This window comes from Zosterops lateralis (assembly GCF_965231275.1).
Source record: "Zosterops lateralis genome assembly, chromosome: 26".
NCBI lineage: Eukaryota > Metazoa > Chordata > Aves > Passeriformes > Zosteropidae > Zosterops > Zosterops lateralis.
The window spans coordinates 6,391,697-6,414,836 of record NC_139786.1 but is presented as its reverse complement, the minus strand read 5'-3'; the positions used below and the strand labels follow the sequence as shown (position 1 = coordinate 6,414,836).

The following is a 23,140-nucleotide window of genomic DNA, read 5'->3' as shown; positions in this document are numbered from 1 at the left end:
TGGAATTCCACCCTTAACTTTAATTTGGGATTAATCCCAAATCGTTCAGATCCTTAAGCCCATCCCTGCTGTGGCCACCACAAATCCATGTGCAAAAATAAAGTTACATTCAGGAAATGCCCTTGGAAATTCCAACTTCTTTGGGGTTTGTGGGATTTTTTTTGGTCCTCACCAAGGGCAAGGATACAAAAGTAGAATTAGGGAAGCTCTGCTGATGTGCAAAAATAGGATTCAGGACAAAGTCAGCGTTTTCCCAAAGCTAAAGGAGCTTCCCTGGGTTCACCTGGAGCTTTGTCCTTGGGATAACATTTGGGAAAACGCCAAATTTTGGGGCAGCCACAAATTATTTGGGCCTGAAGGAAGACTGGAAGAAAATCCTCCCCGTGGGAGGGAGAAGGGACAGCTTTAACCCAGTGGTTTCTGGGGTGGAAAATATTTAAAAAGTAGGGGTTTGGGTTTGGTGGGTTTTGTTTTTTTTTTTTTTTTTTTTTTTCTCTTGGCTGCCACCCAGGATGCAGGAATTGCCCTGCCTGGAGGACACCCAAAATTCCCAGTGTGAATGCGACCAGGACAACCCCTGAGGGAAACTGGATCCTTTCCTTGGCGTGATGGGGTTAAAGGAGAATTATTGCTGGTGGGAACAAATTCATCTTCGGGCACCGCGGCTCTGCTTGCCCGAGGAGCTGGAGGGTCTTCCCGTGACCCCTGGGAATCCGTGGCACGGGGGATTTGCGGGAATTCCAGCCGGATTTGCGGGAATTCCAGCCGGATTTGCGGGAATTCCAGCCGGATCCCTGATGGGGAGGGCGAGGTGCTGCAGCTCCCACATTCCTGCATCCCAACAAAAGAGCCGGGACCAGCTCAGCTTCGGGTTCGCTGCTCGTCTGCCTCTCCAGAGGAGGGAAAAATCCTTGGAAAAGCACTTGGATAAACAGCTCGTCACCCCTGACATCAGCGGGGTTTATCTGCTCCAGCATCGCTCGGGTCCGGCTGGTTCCGGAGTGGGAAGTCCAGAGGTGGGAGGGCAGCAGGAATTCCTGAGCCACGGGCAAATCCCGAGTTTACAGAAACACCAGGGATTGTCCCAGGGACAGGGACAGAGCAGGAGGGACTGTCCGGCTCGAGGATCTGGCAAGGACAAGGTCTGGCCCTGGTTTTTGAGACTTTTCCGGATCTGTGTGCTGGGAATTGCTGGAGCAGGGGCGGCTCGGCGGGATCGGGAGGGAATTGTCGGTCCCGGCGGGAGGCAGGAGGGGAGAGGTGTCCCGGCAGAGTCACTGCGGCTCCTGGTGACACCCTGGGTGACATCCTGGGGACATCCTGGGTGACATCCTGGGCGACATCCTGGGGACATCCTGGGTGACATCCTGGGGACATCCTGGGGGACATCCTGGGCAAAGTCATCGCCGGGCCTCAGCTCTTCCCCCGGCCTGCCTGGGGAGAGGGAGGGGAGAGGAAATAATGAGAGAATCTGCAGGGGAAATGGAGAATGTGTGGGATAAATGGAGAATGTGTGGGGAAAATGAGGGAATCTGTGGGATAAAGGGAGAATCTGTGGGATGAAAGAATCTTTGGGATGAATGGAGAATCTGCAGGGGAAATGGAGATTCTGTAGGATAAATGGAGAATTTATGGGATAAATGGGAGAATCTGTGGGATAAATGGAGATTCTGTGGGACAAGGGCAAGAATCTGTGGGATAAAGGGAGAATCTATGGGATGAAAGAATCTTTGGGATAAATGGAGAATCTGTGGGATAAATGGAGATTCTGTAGATAAAAATGGAGAATCTGTGGGATGAATTTAGATTCTGTGGGATAAATGGGGAATCTGTGGGATGAGAGAATCTGTGGGACTAAAGTGAGAATCTGTGGGATGAAAGAGTATGTGGGGTAGGTGAGAGAATGTGTGGGATAAAGGGTGAATGTGTGGCATAAATGGAGAATGTGTGGGATAAACAGAGACCCTCCAGGATAACTGAGCAGATGAAGCAGCTCCCCCTGTGCTCCCCCAGCCCATGATCACTCAGCTCCCCTTCCCCTGCCGGGCACCACCCTGGACACTTTGGACCAGCCCCTGAGCCCCCCAAAACCTCTCGGGACACCCCCAGGCAGGGCTGACACCGCCGGGGAGCTGCTCCTGGGAGAGGTGAGGAGAGGAGACACCCGAAATCCCCCTGGCAGTCCCGGCATACCGAGGGACAGGAGGGGTCCCGGGCGGGGCTGTCCCTCACACGGCCGTCTCCTGCCCCCCGCCGGCCTCCTCCTTCTTCCTCTTCATCTTGCAGAAGCCGTGCAGGCCACAGAAACAGGCGAAGGTGAACTGGGGCATCACCCGGAGCACGAGAGGATCAGGAGAGACTCCAGGAGACCTGAAGGGGGACAGGGAGAGGAGTCAGGGCAGCAGCTGGGGCTGCTCGGGGAGGGTGGGGAGCTGAGCCCCAAAATCCCCAACTGGGACATCACCCTGGGCCAGGACTCCCTCCCTTCCTTCCTTCCTTCCTTCCTTCCTTCCTTCCTTCCTTCCTTCCTTCCTTCCTTCCTTCCTTCCTTCCTTCCTTCCTTCCTTCCTTCCTTCCTTCCTTCCTTCCTTCCTTCCTTCCTTCCTTCCTTCCTTCCTTCCTTCCTTCCTTCCTTCCTTCCTCCCTCCCTCCCTCCCTCCCTCCCTTCCTTCCTTCCTTCCTTCCTTCCTTCCTTCCTTCCTTCCTTCCTTCCTTCCTTCCTTCCTTCCTTCCTTCCTTCCTTCCTTCCTTCCTTCCTTCCTTCCTTCCTTCCTTCCTTCCTTCCTTCCTTCCTTCCTTCCTTCCTTTCTCCCCCCCGCTCCTTTTTCCTTCCTTTCCCTTCCCTTCTTCCTTTTCCTTCTTTCCCCTTCTTTCTTTTCCCTTTTCTTTTTTCTCTTTTCCCTTCCGAATCCCGCACCCCTCCCGCCGTCCCAGCTCTCCCCCAGCCCGTCTGTGTCACTCCGGGAGCCGCGGGAATTGCAGCTCCCGGTGCCGGCGAAGCTGAGCAGCCCCGGGAGTGCCCCGGGGGCAGCACCGGCGGTTCCGGCACAAAGAGGCTCAGCTGGAGCCCAATTCCCTCTCTTTGTATCCGTTTTTTGGTGTTTTTTCTTTTTGCAGATAAAATAAGGCCCCAAAGCCCAGCCCACGCCACGGCCCAACAGCTGCAAAATGTAATTATGCAAATGCCAGGCTTGCGGGGGGGCGGTTTAAATAAATAACAAATCCTCGCAGAAATGCTGTCTGAAGGGGAAGTTTCACTCACTCCCTGCTTGAGTTTTGAGCTTTTCATCAAATCCTGGAATCCCAGACTGGTTTGGGTTGGAAGGGACATCACAGTGTCACCCCAGCCACAGGCAGGGACATGTCCCACCATCCCCAAGCCTCGTCCAGCCTGGCCTTGGGCACTTCCAGGGCTGGAAGATTCCCTGGATAACGCTCTGTGCACTTTGTAGATGATTGTGCCCTCAGGGGAGAGTCTGGACTCAGATCAGATCTGGGCACGGGGACCCCGCAGGGTTCGGGGCACTGTCCCCTCCTCATGCACGCGGGGTGGGGGGGGGTGGGGGGGTGGGGGGGAAATATTATAGTGGGGATTTTTTGGGGTGGGTTTTTTTTTCCTCTCGGCTGTCACCCAGAATGCAGGACACCCAAAATTCCAGATGGGAATGTGACCAGGGCAGCCCTGGAGGGAAGCTCGATCCTTGGCGTGATGGATCCAGGAATAGCAGGGAAGGATCCCGGAATAGCAGAGGGGATCCAGGAAAGATCCAGGAGCACCAGGGAGGGATCCAGGAGCACCAGGGAGGGATCCAGGAACATCTGGGAGAGATCCAGGAATATCGGGGAGGGATCCAGGAACATCTGGGAGAGATCCAGGAATATCGGGGAGGGATCCAGGAAGGATAATTCCTGGTGGGAACAAATTCATCCTCTGGCACCTCCTGGAGGAGTTTGGAGCATCCCTAATTCCCAGCTGGGGAGGAAACCAAAGCAGCCGGAGCAGGTGGAGCCGCAGCGGTGACAGCGGTGACATCGGTGACAGCGATGCCACATCCCCGCCCTTCTCCTTTCCCCGCTCTCCGAGGGGCCTGCAGCACAAAAAGCCCTCCAAAAATCGCCTGGAATTCTCCTCCCGCCTTTCCTCGGCCATCTGGGTACCTGTCTGGGGGCTCCCCGATTCAATCGGGGCCACCTCTGGAGCTCACAAATTACCGGGGCAGCGCCGGCCGAGGCGTTTTAATGAGGCTCTGAATGGGCCGCTCCTCTTTGTGCAGCCGCTTTTTGTGTTCCCCCAACCCCTCCATGGGAATGGGGAGGGGGCGGCTGGGGCCGGGGGGCCCTCGGGGGGTGCAGGGGACAGGAGGGGACGGGGGGGGGGGACAGGAGGGGGACAGGAGGGGACAGAGGGGGACAGGAGGGGGACAGGAGGGGACAGAGGGGGGACCCACACCTCCCATCCCTGCAGCCTCCTGGGAATGCACGGCTTCAGCTGGAGCAGGGAAGGGAAAACGTTGTTTTGATTTTTTTTTATTTTATTTTTTTTTTTCAGATTTCTGAAAAAAAAAAAATAAATCTGATCCTTTTCAGCCTTTTTTGCATTTTTTGTAGAGGAGTTTCAGGTGAACGAAGTGATGTTCATGTTCCTCTATGAGGGAGGGACAATTGATGGATTTTTAGTTTGACTAGGGTGGTTGGAGAAGCGTCAACCTCATCCTCCAATCCGTGGTCATTGTCCAAAATCTATATAAATTGATAAATAAACGCCTCTATTTTTGCCCTGACGACCTGCCTGCCGTGAGCGTTGCTCCTTTTGTGTCCTCTAGCGACAGGAAGGGGAGGTGGGCACGGGGAGAAACCCGGGGGCAGCTCCAGCCCTGCCCAAACCTGTCTTGGGCCCATCCTTTCCTCGCCCCGGGGGTGTTTAATAATCGAATTAAACAGAATACCCAGAAAAAAAAAAATCCCTTCAGACCACCCAGGGGTGCCCTGTGCCACCCCACATCCCCGTTCTCCCCCTCCTCCTCCTTTTTTTAATTTTTTTTGCAGACACAAAACCACCCCCAGAGCCTGGGGGGTCTGGCTGGGGCCCTATTAGGGACCTATTGAGATATTTAGAGAGGGGCTTGTAGGGCTCGGGGCTTTTCAGGCTGACCCTCTGCCTTCCCATTCAGGCGGGGGACAATGATGAATGAGGCCCGGAGAATGGAGGCAGCCCCAGCTGAGGCTGACGCTCCTGTTTCCCTCCTTGAAAAGGTGGATAGACAAAAAAAAAACCACCCAAATCCCCCCCCCCCCCCCAAAAAAAAAAACTAAAAACAACCCCCCCCCAAAAAAAAACCAAAAAAACCACCCCAAACCTGAAAAAAAACCCCACTCAAACCCCGCCCCAAAATAACAACAAAAAACCCCAAACAGAACCCCCCCCAAAAAAAAATAAAAAAAAAAAAAAGAAAAAGAAAAAAAAAAAAAGAAAAAGAAAAAAGAAAAAAAAAGGGAAAAAAGAGAAAAAGAAAAAAAAGTAAAAAGAAAAAAAAGGAAAAAAAAAGAAAAAAGAGGAAAAAAAAGGAAAGAAAGGGAAAAAAAAGGGGGGGATCCTGGAGGAGCAAGGAATAATTAAAAAAAAATAAAATTAAATTAACTGACAGAGGGAAAGGGTTGGGCAGAGTCTCCCTGCACTGCCCTTTTTTTTCCATTCAAGGGAGAAGATCCTGGGGATAAAACTCTCGCTGGAGCCGAGAAAACGAGCGGGGAGCATTAAAAATGTAAAGCTGGAGAAGTCTCTTTAGTCAACTGCATAACCCCGGGCCGTGTTTGTCACTGTCACGGTGATGAATCGGGAGCTGGCTGCAGTCAGGGCGCTCGCTTTAATAACGGCGCTTTTCCCTCAGCCCGGGAACAAAAAATAAAATAAAATAAAATAGAAAATGTCTTTTTGAAGCAGCTGGACCGAGTCTGGTCCTTCACACAGCGATTTTTCCTGGGATTTGCTGGATATCTGGGAAGCTCCTGGCACCAGGAAGGAAGGGCAGCAGGGCTGGTGACACTCCCAGGTGACACCCCCCGTGACACTCCCCAGGTGACACTCCCCGGTGACACCCCCAAGTGACACCCCCAAGTGACAGCCCCAGGTGACACCAGCAGCGCCATCCCCAGGTTTGGGATGCTCAGCTCCCCAAAAGATCTTTAATTCCAGCTGATTTTTCTCCCTCTCTCTCTCAGCTTTTCTATTTCTGGGAAACGCCCTCGAATTAACTTTTCAGCAAATTGGTCAGGGAAAAATACCCCAACGAGTTTTGCATTTTGCATTTGATCCCTCGGATTTCAGAGCTTTTTGCAGCCAGCCTGATGATTTTTTATTCCTTGGGAAAGGAGATCATTTGCAATGGAATTTTTTTTTTTTTTTTTTTTTCAGGGAGCCAAACGGAATTAAATTGTTTGTGACAAAACGGAGGGGAAAAAAATCCATTTAATTTGCCTTTCATGATAACTGCTCCATCCATACCCAGATCCAAGCCAGGAGTTTTAGGAGAGATTGGTGATCTCAGTATCATCAGCCTGGATTTTAAAATCCACTGAGCAAAACCGCCCGTGGAAGGGTCACAGCTGGGCCTTGCAGGGATTTCCTCCTGAATCCCGGAGTTTTGGGTAATGGGGATGCTCCATGCACAAACCTTTGCCTGGGATTTTTTGTTCCTTTGTTCCAAAGTTCAGCTCCTGCATCCCAGAACTCTCTGTTGGGACATCCTCTCCCTGTGTGGACACAACCCCTTTCCCTTCTCACACTTCTCATCCTCCTCATCCTCATCCTCCCAGCCCCCAAAAAATCATCCAGTTTAGCATTTTTTCCAGCCAAGTTTTCAAACCCATTATTTCCTAGCCTGCCCTTTTATTTTATTTTCTCCCCCCCCCCCCCAAAAAAAAAAAAAAAAAAAAAAAAAAAAAAAAAAAAAAAAAAAAAAAAAAAAAAAAAGAAACCTCGGACATTTCTCTGCTTACAGCCACTCCCGAGCCAAACCTCACTTCAAAGCTGCTCCTCTAATGAGCAGCCGAGCATTAAAAACCCAACAACAGAGGAGACAGAGGACGGGGAGGAGGGGGAATAAAACCGACCTGAAAAGCAGCACCATCCCTTTAAGGGGAGATAATGAAGGGAAAAGATGTTGCCTGGCATGTTTGCAGAGAGAATCGCTAATTAAAACATCGCTTTCTGTAAAGTCTGCTGATCCCATTGATTCTTTCCCCCCCACACACACACACAGTTAATTTGCTGCCAGGGAAGGCGAAAGTCGCCAGGGTCCTCATTATAAAAATTTCACTGGCTGCAGCTAATGGTTGTAATTAATAGGTGCAATAAATTTTCAAATGGGCAGCCGGGGTGTTCATTAGCTCGGGGCTGACTCAGCATCGGTGGCCTCACCAGTTCCTAAATAATCCATTCCCAGGCAGCCAGGAGGAGGAGGAGGAGGAAGGTGCTCAGTGGCACAACTGGTGCAGCCATAATTTCCCCACCCAGGGCAGAGCTGGATAAATAATTCCCGGATTTCTGTCTTTTTTTGTCTCTTATTTTTTCATCCCACCGGTGAATTGTCAGTGCAAACCTTCCCCCAGCTGTTCCCAAAACCCCGGATTTTGGGGTGGGATCAGCACTCGAGGAACTGAACCCTCTGAGGCAAAAATATCCAACAATAACACCTCACACCCAGGCATGGATCAAACCCAGGCATGGCTCGGGTGGAGGATTTGGGATTTAATGTGGATTTTAATTTCCTGCTTCTTCTCTGAGCATCCTGAGCCCGGGTTGAGCTCCAAACCTCCCAAGGCTCCTGCTGAGCATCATTTTGTCCCCCCCAGAAGATCCCATGTGAGCACCAACCCTCCCAGAGGGGTCCTGGTGTCCCACGGGGCCACAGCTTTGATTTGAAAACTCGGCTTTTCTGTTCATTATCATCCGGCTGTAATTATAATATTCATAATTGGCACTTTTCTCTCAAATTATCCCCCGGCACTGGAAGCAGCCAGGCTGGGTGACCCAGCAGGAAAGTGCTGCTGCTTCCCTGCACTCCCCATCCCAATCCTGGGTGGAATTTGGGAGCTGGTGCTCTGTGCCTGCACATTCCAAAATTTAGGTTAAATTTGGGAGCTGCTGTCCTTGTGCCTGCACATTCCTGAGCCAAAATTTGGGAGCTGTTGCCCGTGGGGATGCCCAGGGGCTGCTGTGGGGCTCCGGGGTTTGCAGCAGTCTGGAACAGGGGAAGGGACTGGATGAGCTTTAAGGAGCTTTAAAGTCCTTTCCCACCAAATCATTCCAGGAATCCTCATGGTGACATAAAATCCAGAGAGGATTTTCCTTCCCTACCACAATGCTTTGGGTTGAAACAAAACAAAATAGCCAAACCCAGGTGTGGTTTTGGTTCCTTGGCTCCGCTTTCCCTGGAGCTGCTTTGCTCATCACAGACACCAAAATACCACCAGGGGCCACTGTTTGGGGCTGCCCCATCCCTGGAAGTGTCGAAGGCAGGGCTGGATGGGGCTTGGAGCAATCTGGGACAGGGTCTGGTTGAGCTTTAAGGTCCCATCCCACCAAATCATTCCAGGAATCCTCGTGGTGACACCAGGAACCATCCAGAGAGGAAGGAAAATCTTATTTTCCTTCCCCACCACAACACTTTGGGTTGAATCAAAGCAGAACAGCCAAACCTGGTTTTAGCACAAATTTTGTCTCAGGAATCTGCAGGAACCTGTGGGTTTTGGCTCCTTGGCCCCGTTCTCCCCTGCTCAGCACCCTCATTCCCGGCTCCCGTTCCCGGTTTGGAGCAGCCCCGGGGCGGGGGCGGAGGGGCCAAGCCGAGCGTGTCCCCCTCGCCCGGCGCCAATGGCCCGGGGCCGGCATTGTCATTGTCATTGCCACGGGTGAATTTTCTGAATGAGCAAATCCTCATTAAAAAATAATTAAAACAGCCCGGGCGAGATTGGCTTTAATTCCTTTCATTTTGACGGATGGTGTTTGGTTTTGATGATTTATGTGCCAGCTCTCTCTGCTTTCATTGTTGGAGCTCATGGGATTTCGAGATTTTCTTCCTTCCACACCTCCTTGAGTCATGGGATTACAGCAGAACCTCAGCTTTTTTCCCTTTTTTTTTCCCCCTCCAAGGACTATTATTTTTAAAGATGCATTCCAGGCTGGTGAAATAAACTTGAAAGCCTGACACCCAAATGAGTCAAAGCTCAGGAAGTGAGAAAAGGAAAACTAAAGGGGAGAGAAATTGCTCGTTTCCTGCTTGGCGAGGGGAGGGGGGTGGAACCCCAGGAGGTTGTTGGGGTGGTCCTGGAGGTGGTGGAGGCTGCGGGAGTGGGGTGGGGTATGTGGGGTCTGTGTAAATGGGGTCTGTGGGGTGGGGTTTGTGTAAATGGGGCCTAGGGGGGGGGGGGGGGGGTTGGTCTAAATGGGGTCTGTGGGATAGGAACTGCAGGAATGAGTCTGTGGGGTGGGATCTGTGGAAACAGGATCTGCGGGAATGGGGTTGGTGTAAATGGGGTCCATGGCAGTGGGATCTGCAGGAATGGGATCTGTGGGGTCTGTGGGGTTTGTGTAAATGAGATCTGTGGGATAGGGTTTGTGGGGAGGGGTTGTCTAAATGGGGTCTGTGGGGTGGGATCTGCATGAATTGTGGGATAGGGTTTTTGGGGTGGGATCTGCAGGAATGAGGTCAGTGGGATGAGATCTACAGGAATGGGATCTGTGGGATGGAATCTGCAGGAATAGGATCTGTGAGATGGGTTTGTATAAATGGGGTCTCTGGCAATGGGGTCTGTAGGTTGGGATCTGTAGGATAGGATCTGTGTAAATGGGGTCTGTGGGATGGGGTTTGTGGGGTGAGATCTGGATGAATGGGGTCAGTGGGGTGAAATCTGCAGGAATGGGGTCTGTGGGATGGGATCTGTGTAAATGGGGTTTGTGACATAGGATCTGCAGGAATGGGGTCCATGTCTTTGGGGTTTGGAGGAATGGAGTCCCTGGAGGTGGGATCTGCAAGAATGGGGTCTATGGGATAGGATCTGCAGGAATGGGGTCCATGGCAGTGGGATCTGCAGGAATGAGGTCTGTGGCAGTGGGATCTGTGGGAATGGAGTCTATGGCTGTGGGGTTTGGAGGAATGGGGTCTGTGGGATGGCATCTGCAGCACTCCCTCCTCTCCCACCCCATGGGCCCGGCAGACTTTGCCTTTGCACATTTAGAAAGCCCTGATTTGCCAAGCCCTGCCCTGCAGTTAAATGCGTCCTCCCCTCCCTCCCTCGGCCCGACCTCCCCTCCCCATCCCCGTGAGGCCACCACCGCGGGGACAGCCCCAGCCTGGCACAAACCGGGTGGCCCCAGCTCTCTGTGCTGGGAAACAGAGCTGGAAGAGCCAAAAAAACCTCCTCTGAACCCCCTTCTCCCCCTGCTTAGGGCCGCTGCACCCCCTGGAAATACCCTTGGAAATGCCCTTGGCCTCTTCCTGAGCCTTTTGTTCCGGGGGGATGCAGGTGGGGGACGCTTTGAACCGTGTGGGAAAAGCTCCAAAAAAAGTTCCAAAAAACCCAAAGAAAAGCCTCGGCTGGTGCTGAATGGGGACGGCCCCGCCACCCCCGGGGCGCCTTTTGTGTCCCCACCCCTCCGGGAAGGCCCCGCAAGGCTTCAATGGCCCCTTTCAGCGGTTGTTTGACCCCAAATAAAAACGGGCGGCTCCGCTCGGGGAGTCGGCGAGGAGGTGCCTGGAAGGTGCAGCCCCTCCCCTGTGTAGCCCATGGCTTTTCGCCCTACATGAATTCGGGAAAGCAATCACATAGGAATAAAAAGCCATAGACCACAGCAGAGGGCTTAGCCAGGGTAAGGCAGCGGTCACCGGGAAAGGGGAGGGGAAAGGGTATGGGGGAGAAAAATATGATTCTTTGGGGTAAGTTGTCCTCCCCTCCCTGTGACCAGCACAGCCCCAAAATCAAGGTGGGTTCTTACCCCAAAATCAGGGTGGGTTCCCACTCCAAATCCAGGATTGGTTCTCACTCCAAAACCAAGGTGAGTTCCTACCTCAAAACCAGAATGGGTTCCCACCCCAAAACCAGAGTGGTTTCCCAGCCCAAAATCAAAGTGGGTTTCCAGCCCAAAACCGGGGTGGATCCTCATCCCAAACTCAAGGTAGGTCCTTACCCCAAAACAGGGGTGAGTTTCTACCCCCAACAAGGGTGGGTTCCCACCCCAAATCCCGGATGAGCTCCTGCCGCCGACCAGGCTGAGTTCCCATCCCAAAATCAAGGTTGGTTCTCACCTCAAACCTAAGGTGGGTTCCCACACAAACCCCAGGGTGTGTTCTCACCCCAAAAGCAGAGTGGGTTCCTACCCCCAACCAGGGTGGGTTTCCACACCAAAACTAGGGTGGTTTCCCAGCCCACAATCGAGGTGGGTTCCCAGCCCAAAACCGAGGTGGGTTCTTACCCCAAAACCGAGGTGGGTTCCTACCCCCAGACCAGGGTGGGTTCCCATGCCAAAATCAAGGTGGGTTCCCACACAAAACCCAGGGTGAGTTCCCACCCCAAACCCCCCTCAGCACCCCGGGGTGGCTTCTCCTGGGTTATCCCCTGGTCGGGAGGAGCGATCCCCGCCCGGAATGTTCCCGTCTCTCGGCAGGGCGCTGACCCTGTGCCCTGGCTGCCGTCAGGAGCTGCGATTGCAGGGACAGCTTAAAACACCACGGCCGGAATTAATTACAGCGAGCCCGGGGAGCGGCCAGGGAACGGTTGATTTCCCCTCTCCCGGTGTCCTGGCCGCGGCCCCACTTCATCCCTGTCAGCACCTGGCAGCCTTTCCTCCGTGCCGCTTTCCAGAATCCCAAAAACCCACAAAACTGGAGTTATAACCGCTCTCCGGCCGCGAATGGAGCAGCACAAATTCCCACCTGCACATCTCACCACATCCGAGCAGGAGCTGCTGGAGTCCGCGGGATAAAATCCCATTTTTAGGGAGAAACCCTCACCTCGGGGCAGCACAAATTCCCACCTGCACATCTCGCCTCCCTCTCCGAGCAGGAACTGCTGGAGCCCGCGGGATAAAATCCCAATTTTTTTGGGAGAAACACTCACCTCGGGGCGCTGCCCCCCGCAGCTGCTTTGAAAAAAATCTGATTTTTTAGGGCCGCCGGGGAGGCTGGGCAGGAGCTGAAGGGGCCGCTGTCCCCGGAGCTCACCTGGGCTGCAGGGGCGGCGGATGCTCGGCCAGGTTCATCCAACAGAGCCGCCTTTGTGGGCTCAGACAAAGGCCCAAAGAAAGGTCTGGTTGCCAAACCTCTTCCCTCTCTCTTCCCTTCCTCCCCCCGGGGCCTTTTCGGGGGAGTTTCCGTCTCTGGATCCACCAAAAAGAGGCGCTGGGGACAAGGTGACGCGTTTCGGGGTGGTGGAGAGCTGGACACGGCCCCGATCCTTTAGGAAAATCCTCTCTGCACCTGGGGAAGCTCCTTGGGTGGCACCAGAGGTGCCCGGGATGTCCCTGGGAAAGCTCCGGCCTCTGCCTCTGCTCCCTCCTCCTGCCAGGCCACCGCTGGTTCATTAACAGCGCCTGTTAATTGCCGGGAGCTGATGAGGTCAGGGGGGGAGACTCTCTTTCCTGGCCGGAATCCTTGGGAAATCCAGGTTCCTCAGAGCCCGCCAGGAGTAGGGAGGGCAGGGAGGATTTTGCTGTGCTTTGCAGTAGCGAGAACACGACTTTGACCTACAAAGGGAACTCCTGGAGCGCCAACAGCTCCGGGCTGGCGCCTTCCCAAGGCTTTTTCCCCTCTTTTATCTCCCCTGAGTGGGGAGGGGAAAGGACCACTGTGTCCCCACCTGTGACACGGCCACCGTCCCCTCCTGATGTCCCAAACCACGGGGCTGTTCTGGAGCATCCCTTCATCCCAAAATTCCAGGTGCTGCACTGGGAAGATCTTTTGAGGAAACCCTTCAGGTGTGGGGGGCAAACCAGGACCCCCACAGGGGTCCCTGCCCTGTGTGTCCAGCACCCACCCTCCCCTAATCCATACGGATCAGCCCCAAATCCTATGGATCAGCCCCAAAATCCCTACAGATCAGCCCAAATCCCTACAGATCTCCCCAAATCCTATGGATCTGCCCTACAGATCAGCTCAAATTCCACTGGATCTGCCCCAGTCCCCACAGATCTGCCCCAATCCCTATGGATCAGCCCCAGATTCCCTATGCATCTGCCCCAAGCCCTACAGATCTGCTCCAATCCCATCAGAGCTGCCCCAAATCCTATGGATCTGCCCAAATCCCATCAGATCTGCCCCAATCCCATCGGATCTGCCCCAGTCCCATCGGATCTGCCCAAATCCCATCGGATCTGCCCCAGTCCCATCGCGGAGAGGGACAAACCTCCCAGTTCCCCCCCGTGGCTCTCAGGGACGTGTCCCTGTGGCACCCACGGCCTCCCCACAGAGGTGGCACCTGGCGGGGTGTCCCCATCACGTCCCCAGCAGGGCGGCACGAGGACAGGTGTCCATCCCGGTGCCACCGTGCCCTGTCCTCGCCGCGGGGGACCCCAGGAGCGCCCGGAGCTGAGCTCACCTTTGGCAGCGCCGCTCGGTCCCGGCGGGAAGGGCGCGGTGCCAGCGGGGACAGGGACACGGCAGCACCGAGGCGACATCGCTCCTCCCCGAGCCCCGGGACAGGGGGTGCCCAGCGCTGCTCAAGGAGGGGGGGTCATTACGCTTTTTTTGGACCCCTCTAAACCTTTCTGGTGCTGCCACGGCCGAGCTGGGAGCGCTGGTTGTGCTGCGAGGGGCTGGGAGAGGAGGGAGGGGAGGGGGGGAGCGGGGTCAGGTATTTCTCCATCCCTGGCTCGGCAGGGCCCGGTAACAAAGGCGCTATTGAAGTGCAGCCGCTCTGGTCTGTGAAGCAGAAACCCCCTTGTATCTCCTCCGGTGCCTTTGATCCGCCTCCCCCGGTGGGATGGAGATTACTCATGTCCTGCCGCTGCTCGGTCACCGCTGCCAGCGAGTCCCCAAAAAATACCCCGCGGAATGTCCCAGCACCCACCCCTGCCCTTCCCCCGCATCCCCAAACCCTCCAAAGGTCCTCGCGGCTCCCAAACTTTTTTCGGCGGGACCCTCGCGGTGCTGAGCCGAGCGCAGGGGGCGGGAGGAGCCGCGCTCTGCGCCTCGCATTCCTCTCCTGTAATTAAAGCCGGTGCGCCGGGCGGAGGGGGAATTTCCCAAAGGGTTTTACTGGCGTCTGGACAAGGGTCAGACAATGAGAACATTTGACAGGGTGCCCAAATCCGCCGTCTCTTGGATACAGCGCCCAAAGCCTCCCCCGTGCTCCTCGTCCCAGGCGCGGCTTTGGGGGAGGTTTGGGCAGGTCGGGAGGTGGGGACGGTGCAGGGGGAGCTCGGGGACTCTCACAAAACCCCCCACAAAGCCTCACACAATCCAGCCAGGCTGCCCCAAAAATACAAGGCTCGAACGGGACAAACCCTGGCGGGACGCGCCTGGAAATCCCGAGAAGAGGCACCAGACGCACCTCGGAGACTCTCAGCGCTCGGATCGATGCTTTAAAAAGCTCTTTGCTGCCTTCAGCAGGTCCCTGCCTCGCTCCCCGGGGATCCGGGGGCGCTGGGGGCTTATCCTGGTTTTGCCAGTCCCAGGGGATATTTGGGATGTTCTGACAGTTCCAGTTTCCCCAGAAGCCCCGGAGTGCCTTTGGAAATCTCACTCCCTGCTGCTTTTCTGCTTCATTTGCACAAATCCCTGGGTGCTTCTGCAGCACACAGAGAGGCTCGAGTGGGAATTCCTCTGGAGCAGGGAGGCCCCTGGCGTGCACCCTAAAAGGAGGACACCCAAAATTAGAGCTCAAGGGGATCCTCCACAGAGCCAAGGGCTCCCAGTGCTGTTCTTGAGGCTCATTCCAGCATTTCCCAGCTCCCTGAGCATGTCCCAGGTGTGGGGACAGCCCAGGACACGTGCAGAGACTGTCCCTAATGAGATGGATATCAATAAACCCCACTGAGGAGTGGGATGGACACCCAAAATTAGAGCTTAGGAGGATCCTCCACTGAGCCAAAGGCTCCCAGAGCCATTCCCGAGGCTTATTACAGCTTTTCCCAGCTCCCTGCCCATGTCCCAGGTGTGGGCAGAGCCCAGGACACGTGCAGAGCCTGTCTGGGGCTGATCCTAATGAGAGATGGACATCATTAAAACCCCTTGAGGAATGGGATGGACACCCAAAATCAGAGCTCAGGAGGATCCTCCACTGAGCCAAAGTCTCCCAGAGCCATTCCTGAGCCTCATTCCCACTTTTCCCAGCTCCCTGACCTTTCCCAGGTGTGGGCAGAGCCCAGGACATGTGGAGACTGTCTGGGGCTGATCCTAATGAGAGATGGACATCATTAAACCCCCCCAAGGAGTGGGATGGACACCCAAAATCAGAGCTCAGGAGGATCCTCCACAGAGCCAAGGGCTCCCAGAGCCACTCCAAAGGTTCATTCCTGCTATTCCCAGCTCCCTGCCCATGTCCCAGGTGTGGGGACAGCCCAGGACATGTACAGAGCCTGTCTGGGGCTGTCCCCAATAAGAGATGGACACCAATAAACACCCCCTGAGGCCTAGGATGGACACCCAAATTAGAGCTCAGGAGGATCCTCCACAGAGCCAAGGGCTCCCAGTATTGTTTCTGAGGCTCATTCCCACATTTCCCAGCTCCCTGAGCATGTCCCAGGTGTGGGGACAGCCCAGGACACATGCAGAGACTGTCTGGGATTGTCCCTGATGAGAGATGGACAACAATAAACACCCCCCGAGGACTGGGCTGGACAGGATGCATGGACAGATGGACAGACATATGGACGGACGTTCCAGAGCAGAGCCTGGAACACCTCGTTTTCCACACCAGTTGCACCCCAAGGAGGTGGAATGTTTTGGGGGGGATCAGCTGCAGCTCCCCCTCCCCAGCCCCAGCCTGGCTCGTGCCCCATCAAGCCCCAATTCCTGGCAGATTTTTAAACTCGAACCCTCAGATTTTGGGGAGCAGCTCCAGCCAGAGTTTGGGCAACGATCCATTTTCAAGCTTGTCTTGACAAGTGGCTCCTGCCCAGCCAGATTAGATCTCCTAATCATATTTCCCAGGCACCCGGGATCAGGAATTGAGGATTTAGAGAATATTTGTCATTGTAACAATGTCATTTCCCAGCCTTCCCTTCATCCTCCAAGTCACTATTCCGGGACTTTTTGAGTTTGTGGCAATATCTCCCATGGAAAGAAAAGGAGGCTCTGGAATGTCTGTGGTGCAGCTGAAGGTGCACTGGTTGTCTGTCACTTTTACACCCTGTGGACAGGGTGATTCTGGGGTTATTTTTGGATTTTAATCAGCTTTCTCATCACCACCTGATTTTCTACCAAGAGCTGCTTGAACAGAGCCCAGATCTTTGCAGAATTCCTGATAAATCTCCCTGATAAATAAAAAGGGGGAAGCTGATAAAAAGGAGGAATCCTCCAGATCCTGCAAAGCTCAGAGCAAATCCCCAACTGCTTCCCTACAGAGCCGAGGGTGAGCCCACAGCATCTCCAACACCTTTGTGGGGACATCCCAGGGAAATGTGCTCCATAAATCCCTGTTTTCAGCTGGGGCAGCATCACAGGCGGAGCCCATGGAAAATCCACATTGGGAAGGGCCAGACCTCTCCTGATTTTCCAGGTGCACACACAGCCTGGAAAAAGCTCCTTCCAGAGCACAGGATACAGCCTGGAACTGCTCTGGTTTGTTTGGAGGAAGGAAAAAGAAATCTTTCATTCCTGGCTACTTTTTGCACTTCATTCCCCTTGGGATGTTCCTGCCCACCCCTCTCCAGACGTTGTTGCTCCCTGGCAGCCCAGGAGATGTTTTCCTTTCCCAAAGAGAATTCCAGGGTATTTCTACATCGGGAATTTTTGTATGAAAAGTGAGGCTGGTGAGGTGCTGAGGGGGACAGTGCTGTCCCCACACAGGGCAGTCCCACAGGAGTGGCTTTTCCACCAGTGCCTGAGGTTGCAGAAATGGTCCCCCAGGACAAGTTTGAGCCAGAAGGGATATTTTGCACTTTTGTCCCACTCAGCTCCAGGCACAAAACCAGCCCGGAGAAGCTGCAACCTTCTCCTTCCCACTTTTCCCATCTGGAGCAGCACTTCCAGCTCTCCTTCCCTCTTCCCCACATCTCTCCTTTTAGGTGAAAAGGTTTGTCTTTGTACCGAGAAAAAAACACCCTCCAGCCCTAAATGATTCAGTTTCTCAGCTTGCTGGGAAGAATTCAGGATAAATTCATTTCTGTTTGACCCCTCGGTGCTCTACAAACCAACAAATACATCCTGAGCAGGGAAGTGACCCTTGGAGAGGCCCCAGGATCCCAGAATTATGGCTTGTGCATCCCAGGTCACAGCCCAAACTCCAAATCCCTCTGCTCAGCCTCGCTGCCCTTTGCCAGTTCCTCAGGATTTATTTCCAGGTGGAAGGATGGGAGAGACAGAGAGGGAAAGGACAAAATAATGACCCAGGTCTGTTGCTGCTCTCTCACCATCCATTTTTTCCATGGAGCCCATTAGGAGAGGGCAGCAGCAGCTCAGGAATCCAGGTAAGGCCCTCACTAACAAGATCCTCCCGGGCCTTTTAGCACATTCCTGGTCATAGATATTTCAGCCCCAGCTGTAATTAAGGCTGGCCTGCAAGGCAGGAGATGCTGCAGGATCCAGGGGGGAATTTGTCTCTATTTGCTGGAGCTGCTGCAGGGCTGGTGAGGGATGGCTTGGGTCAGGCAGGGAGGGGGGTCAATGGTCTGGATCAGGAAGGGAGGGGGGATTGATGGTCTGGATTTGGATCTGGATCAGGCTCAATGGTCTGGATCAGGGAGGGATGGGGTACTGATGGTCTGGCTCCATCAGGGATCAGGGGTCAATAGTGTGGATCAGGCAGGGATGGGGGACTGATGGTCTGGACCAGGAAGGGATGGGGGATGGAGAGTCTGGATCACTCAGGAATGGAGGATTGATGGTCTGGACCTGGGTCAGGCTCAATGGTCTGGATCAAGCAGGGATGGGGGGATCAATGGTCTGGCTCCATCAGGGATCAGTGGTCTGGCTCCATCAGGGATGAAGGATCAGGGGTCAGGCCCTGGCTGAGCCACCCTGGGCAGTGCAGGAGCTGGACACTGGTGAGGAGATCCCTGCTCCCCTGGGAACTCCAGGAGCTCTGCCTTGCGACTACAGGAGGTGGGCTGAAGGGGCCAGTCCAGGAGTGACCTGAGCAGGGGGAACAAAGGAGGAATTGGGTGGGGAAGGTGAGGAAAGAGCCCCCCAGGGCTACAGGGCTTTTTCCAGGCGTAAAAAGTGACCATCACCTCCACAGGGGCCACTTCAGCTCCCCTGGGAAGAGCCTTCCCTGGGCTCAGACCCATCTCAGGTGAGGAACAGGAACTCCCCGGACATCACCCTGGGCAGAAGGTGAAGAAATGGGATCAGCCCTTTTCCCTCATCACCCCTCAGGGCTGAGTCCTCCAGCACAGGCATGGGGGGGGAGGGGGGGAGGGGGCGCAGTTATTGGGGATTTAGAGAATATTTGTTATTCCAATAATGTAATTCCCCAGCCTTTACCTCCTTCTCCAAGTCATGATTCTTGGACTTTTTTTCCTTTATAGGAACATCTCCCATGGAAAAAGGAGCCTCCAGAACATTTCCTGGACAGCTGGAGGGGCAGAGGGGGCTTAACCCTCACACAGCTTCTCCTGCTCTCCCAAGGTTTGGGAATCCCTGTCTGGGCACTGAGGGGCTGAGTTTGCTCTGGGTTTGGGGTTTCAGGGTCCTGCTGAGCTCAGGGAAGGATCAGCCACACTCGGGCTGAGCCCAGCTCCTGGACATGGATTATCCCCGGAGAGGGAGCAGGGCCATCCCAGAACCCCTTGGAGAGCTGAGGCATCCTCAGAGCCAGGCAGATGTGGAATATTTGTGCTCTGGCTGCTGCCAGCCCTGTTGTTCCCTGTAATTCCCTGTTTTCCCATCATTCCTTGATGTTCCCTGTTTTTCCCTGTTATTGCCTGTCATTCCCTGTTATTCTCTGCTATTCCCAGTTATTCCACATTACTCCTCGTCATTCCCTGTTATTCCCTGTTGTTCCCTGTTATTCCCCATTATTCCCTCTTATTCTTTATTACCTGTTATTCCCTGTTACTCCCTGTCATTCTATATTATTCCCCACTATTTTCTGTTATTCCCTTTCATTCCCTGTTATCCCCTCTTATTCCCTGCTGTTCCCTGTTACTCCCTGTCCCCATCAATTCCCCCCATTCCTCTGGCTCCTGGCACACCGTGGCCCCTCTCAGCAGGAGCAGGAATTCACCTGGAGCCAGCGTTCCTTTGCAACCCTGGAGCTGCTCCCTGCCCTGGGCAGGGCACTGAGGGCCCGGTGTCCCCTCCCAAGGGACAGCCACACCCTCAGGGCTGTCAGCCCCGCGGGGAGACCCCAGGGTGCACTGTCAGGGTGTCCCAAACCTGTCCCAAACCCGCTCTCCCTGCCTGGAGCCATACCAGCCTTGCTGCAGGTTCTGCCACCTCTGCCTGGGGACACACAAAAACCAGGAGGAGACAATATTTTGGAGCCCCTCTGGGCACTCCCAGCCTGTTCATGGCAGAGGGGCCCAGGACTGGGCTTGCCCTCCCCTGCCCTCAGTGCCACTGAAGCTTCTGGCAGGGAAAAATCCTCATTTTCCCGAGCGGGTCTCACAGTTCAGACAGGCGAGGAAACCCCACAGCACACACAGAGCCCCCATAGCAGCGCCCAAACCCCTGCAGAGCCACCGGGACCCACGCGGGCCGCCCAGATCCCCCTCAGCACCCTCGATTCGGTACCACAACACACCTGAAGGAACAGCCGGCGTCGGGCGAGGCCAAAAAGAGCCGCGGCAATTCCTCTCTGCGAGTCCTGAATCTGCTTTTCCCCTGGCTGACATCACCGCTCAGGTTGATACACGCGCCGCTTCCCATATCTTTTCTTTGGGATTACCTCATCGGAGAGGACACAGAGAGCCTCCCTCTCCCCTTTTCCTCCATCCCTCTCTCCTTCTCCCGGCTCAGAGCCGCAAGTTTTGCAGCCGGAGGAGGGAAAGGTCGGGATGCGGCTCCCGCAGCTCGCCCAGCCCCGCCGCCGCTTCCTCCCGCATCCCTCCGGGATCCAGAGGGATCCAGCCGGGAATAAACAGCTCCAGGTCTGCTCCGTGCCCTCCGGAAACCAAAACGCATCCCCTGCACCAGGGCACACAGGTTTATTCTCACAAACAATGCCAAAGTGTTTGCACACACAGAGAGGCCGGTCCTGCCACCCCCTCGCCTCGTCTGGGGGAGACAAAAAAAAACTTCAATCCGCACGCAGGAACCTCCATTCCCAGCCTGGAACCCAAGAGTTAACGAGCTCGCGGGTAATTAACTGATAACTACGTTAAGCATGTGTTGCATGTAATTCTCCGTCAACATAAATAATGGCGATAGAACACGAATATACCCACAAATATCCGCACGGAGATGATTTTCGGCTAGTTCGGGGTTATTTTCACCCAAAACAAAGCCAATTTAATTATTTTTTTCTTCTCCCCGAGCTCACCGGCTGCCTCCGCCAGAACAGAACCGCAGCAAAGCCACAGCCACAACACCGCCGAGAGAATTAAATCAATGTACATCCGCACACTTTCAGCTTGGGATGCTCGGAGTTGGCATCCTCGGGGCTGGGGCCCAGGTGAGGCCGCCGGCAGCGAGGGGCTGCAGGTACCTGCGGGTTCTCCCAGCTCCGATCGCACCGCGGGCGATCCCCCGGTGCCCCCTGCACGCAGCTCCTGCCGGCAACGCTCCAGACAAAGAAAGGCAGAGGAGGAAAAAAAAAAAAAAAATTGGGCCGTCTTACTTTTTTTTTTTTTTTTCTTCCTCCTCCCTTTTTTTTTTGTTTTTGTTTTTGTTTCTGTTTTTGTTTTGCTTTCCTTTCCCCGCTCCTCACCAGCAGCCTCCTCCTCACCCGCGGGACTCCAGCGATTCTTCTTCTTCCTCTTCTTCTCCTCCGGGGGGGTGGGGATCCTGCGGAGCAACTTCGGGGCCGAGCGGAGGCACCGGGGAGGGCTCGGCCGGCGGAGCAGAGAAGGAACAAAAGCTAGAGCGGTGCTGAATAGGTGCCTTCCTAATTGTGGAGGGGATTGCGAGGCTGTGTGTGGCTGCGGGGCGGGAGGGGGCGGGTGAAGGGGCGATGGGGAGAGGCCTCCCCTCCCTCCCACCCGGCAGCCCCGAGCCGAGCTGGTGCATAAATTATCTCCCGGCTCTGCATCTCTCGCCTCCCGAGCCGCGGATCCCCGGCGCGTTTCCATTCCCCGCACGGCGGATGCGGTACCCAGGGCACGGCCCCTCGCCCCGGGCACTGATGCCGCCTTTCCGCGGCTCTTCCCGGTTTTTCCCGGCTCTCCCGGCTCGCTTCTCTCCCGCTTTCCCCCTTCCTGCTTTGTCTCCGGCCCCGTCTCGTAGCCGAGCAGACACAAAAGAGCCTCTGACCTGGGAGGAGGAGAAATCCCTTTTTCCAGGGGAGAAAAAAAAAAAAAAAAAGGAAAGAAAAAAAAAAAAAAAAAAGCCCACCCGAGGTCTCCGGTGCGTTCTTTGGGCAGGGACGGGAATTAAAAATCGCTGGGCTGGCCGGGGATGGGGGGCGACATCGCCCCCCTAATGAGTGTAATTAGCGGGGTGAGTGAGGATGGAAGCGCCTTTCCCCGAGTCTGTCCTCCTCTGCCCGCACTGCCCACGCTCTTCCACATGATTTTTTTGGGGTGAAAATGTCTTTTTTCCCCACTTCCAGCAGCTCTGGATGCCCTTAAGCACCTCGGCCTCCAAACAGCGGTTCAGACAGGATTAAACCCCAAACGCGTATCCTGAGTCCTCCCGGAGCTTGGCAAAGCAAAGGCAAAGTCGGATTTGGGACCGGTTTTTTTTTTGTTTGTTTTGTTCCTTTGCGCGGCCCGTCGCTCTCCCCGCACCTCAGCTCTCCCAAATCCCGGGCTGTCAGCGGAACAACGGGGGATTGAGCGGGGATTTAGCCCGGGCTCGGCAGCCGGATCCTCCTCCCGTGGCAGCGGCATTACCTCATCCCGGGCCGGGCCGGGCCAGCGGCTGCGAGGCTGCTCTGCCTTGGAGCTCCCTGAGCGGGGAGGGGAAAGGACCCTCTCTGCCCTCTAAATAACGCAAAAAAAAAAAAAAAAAAATCCAGATTTTAACTGTTAATTTTGAATTTTTAGATGTTAATTTTGAACTTTTAGCTGTTAAATGTGAATTTTTAGCTGTTATTTTGCCTGCAGGGATGCGGGCGAGGCGCGGGATGGAGCAAAGGTCCCTCCTTCCACTAAATAAGGACGGGACAAGTGATGAATTCCTCTGATGTGCCGGGCGCTCATTAACTGACGGGCCTAATGAGTTGTCCGAGGAGCCGGGAGCGTTGGGATGAGGGGGGATAATGCTGGATTGCCGGAGCAGGAGGTCCAGGAGCGGTCAGGGAGGGCTGAGCCGCCTCCCAACATCTGCTCCGCTCTGACATTGTCCTCGCTTGGGCTTTTTTTTTTTTTTTTTTTTTTTTTTTTAATTGTCTTGATGCCCCTCATTTGCATAATCCCCCGTCATGCCGCGCGGCAGGACCTTCTTTTTTTTTTTTTTTTTTTTTTTTTTTTTTTTTTTTTTTTTTTTTTTTTTTTGGCTCCGAGCTAATAAATAGACGACAAAAATAAACGTGTCATGTAAGATTTGCTTCCATTCCTTGCCTTTTGTGAGGGAGCTTTTCACCCGGGAATGACGCTGGCGGCGTCGATCTGGCAGGGAACTGTCAGCCAGGACTTCCCCTCGCCCCTGGTGCTCCAATTTGGCCAGATGTTTTCAGCTGAGATGCTTTCAGCCGAGCTCGGGCAGCGAGCACCAGGAAAAGGTGGTGGTGGAACAGCAGGATGAGCTCCTGGCAGCTCCTGGGGTGTATAAATTCACTCTCCTGCCCTCCTCCTGGGGGCTTTAGCTGGCTCAGTTATTAGGAGGATTTGGAGAGAATTATACCGAGGACGAGGTGAGATATCTCACACGAGGCCCTTTCCCCG

The 23,140-nt window shown here is 54.6% G+C and overlaps 1 protein-coding gene across 3 annotated transcripts; it reads right to left on the bottom strand.

Moving 5' to 3' along the window:
* Positions 1-753: 753 nt before the first annotated feature.
* On the bottom strand, positions 754-21,214 carry BLACAT1 (BLACAT1 overlapping LEMD1 locus). Of its 3 annotated transcripts, none has more exons than XM_083878668.1 (3): positions 21,043-21,214; positions 2,194-2,370; positions 754-1,434 (listed from the first exon to the last, which is right to left on the bottom strand). In XM_083878668.1, the coding sequence occupies exon 2, from the start codon at positions 2,328-2,330 to the stop codon at positions 2,229-2,231; it is 102 nt and encodes a 33-aa protein (XP_083734794.1). In that variant the 5' UTR covers positions 2,331-2,370; positions 21,043-21,214; the 3' UTR covers positions 754-1,434; positions 2,194-2,228. The 3 variants fall into 3 exon arrangements, with proteins under 3 accessions (XP_083734794.1, XP_083734792.1, XP_083734793.1); XM_083878666.1 differs by lacking the exon at positions 21,043-21,214 and adding an exon at positions 19,900-20,350; XM_083878667.1 differs by lacking the exon at positions 21,043-21,214 and adding an exon at positions 12,219-12,437.
* Positions 21,215-23,140: the final 1,926 nt, after the last annotated feature.

Bases quoted from the DNA above. Each gene is read 5' to 3' on its own strand.
- BLACAT1 (XM_083878666.1), bottom strand. From the start codon at position 20,024: ATGGGAAGCGGCGCGTGTATCAACCTGAGCGGTGATGTCAGCCAGGGG. The intron at 2,371-19,899 runs GTGTGTTGTGGT...GTCCCCCTTCAG, and splicing joins GACGCCGGCTGTTCCTTCAG to GTCTCCTGGAGTCTCTCCTG.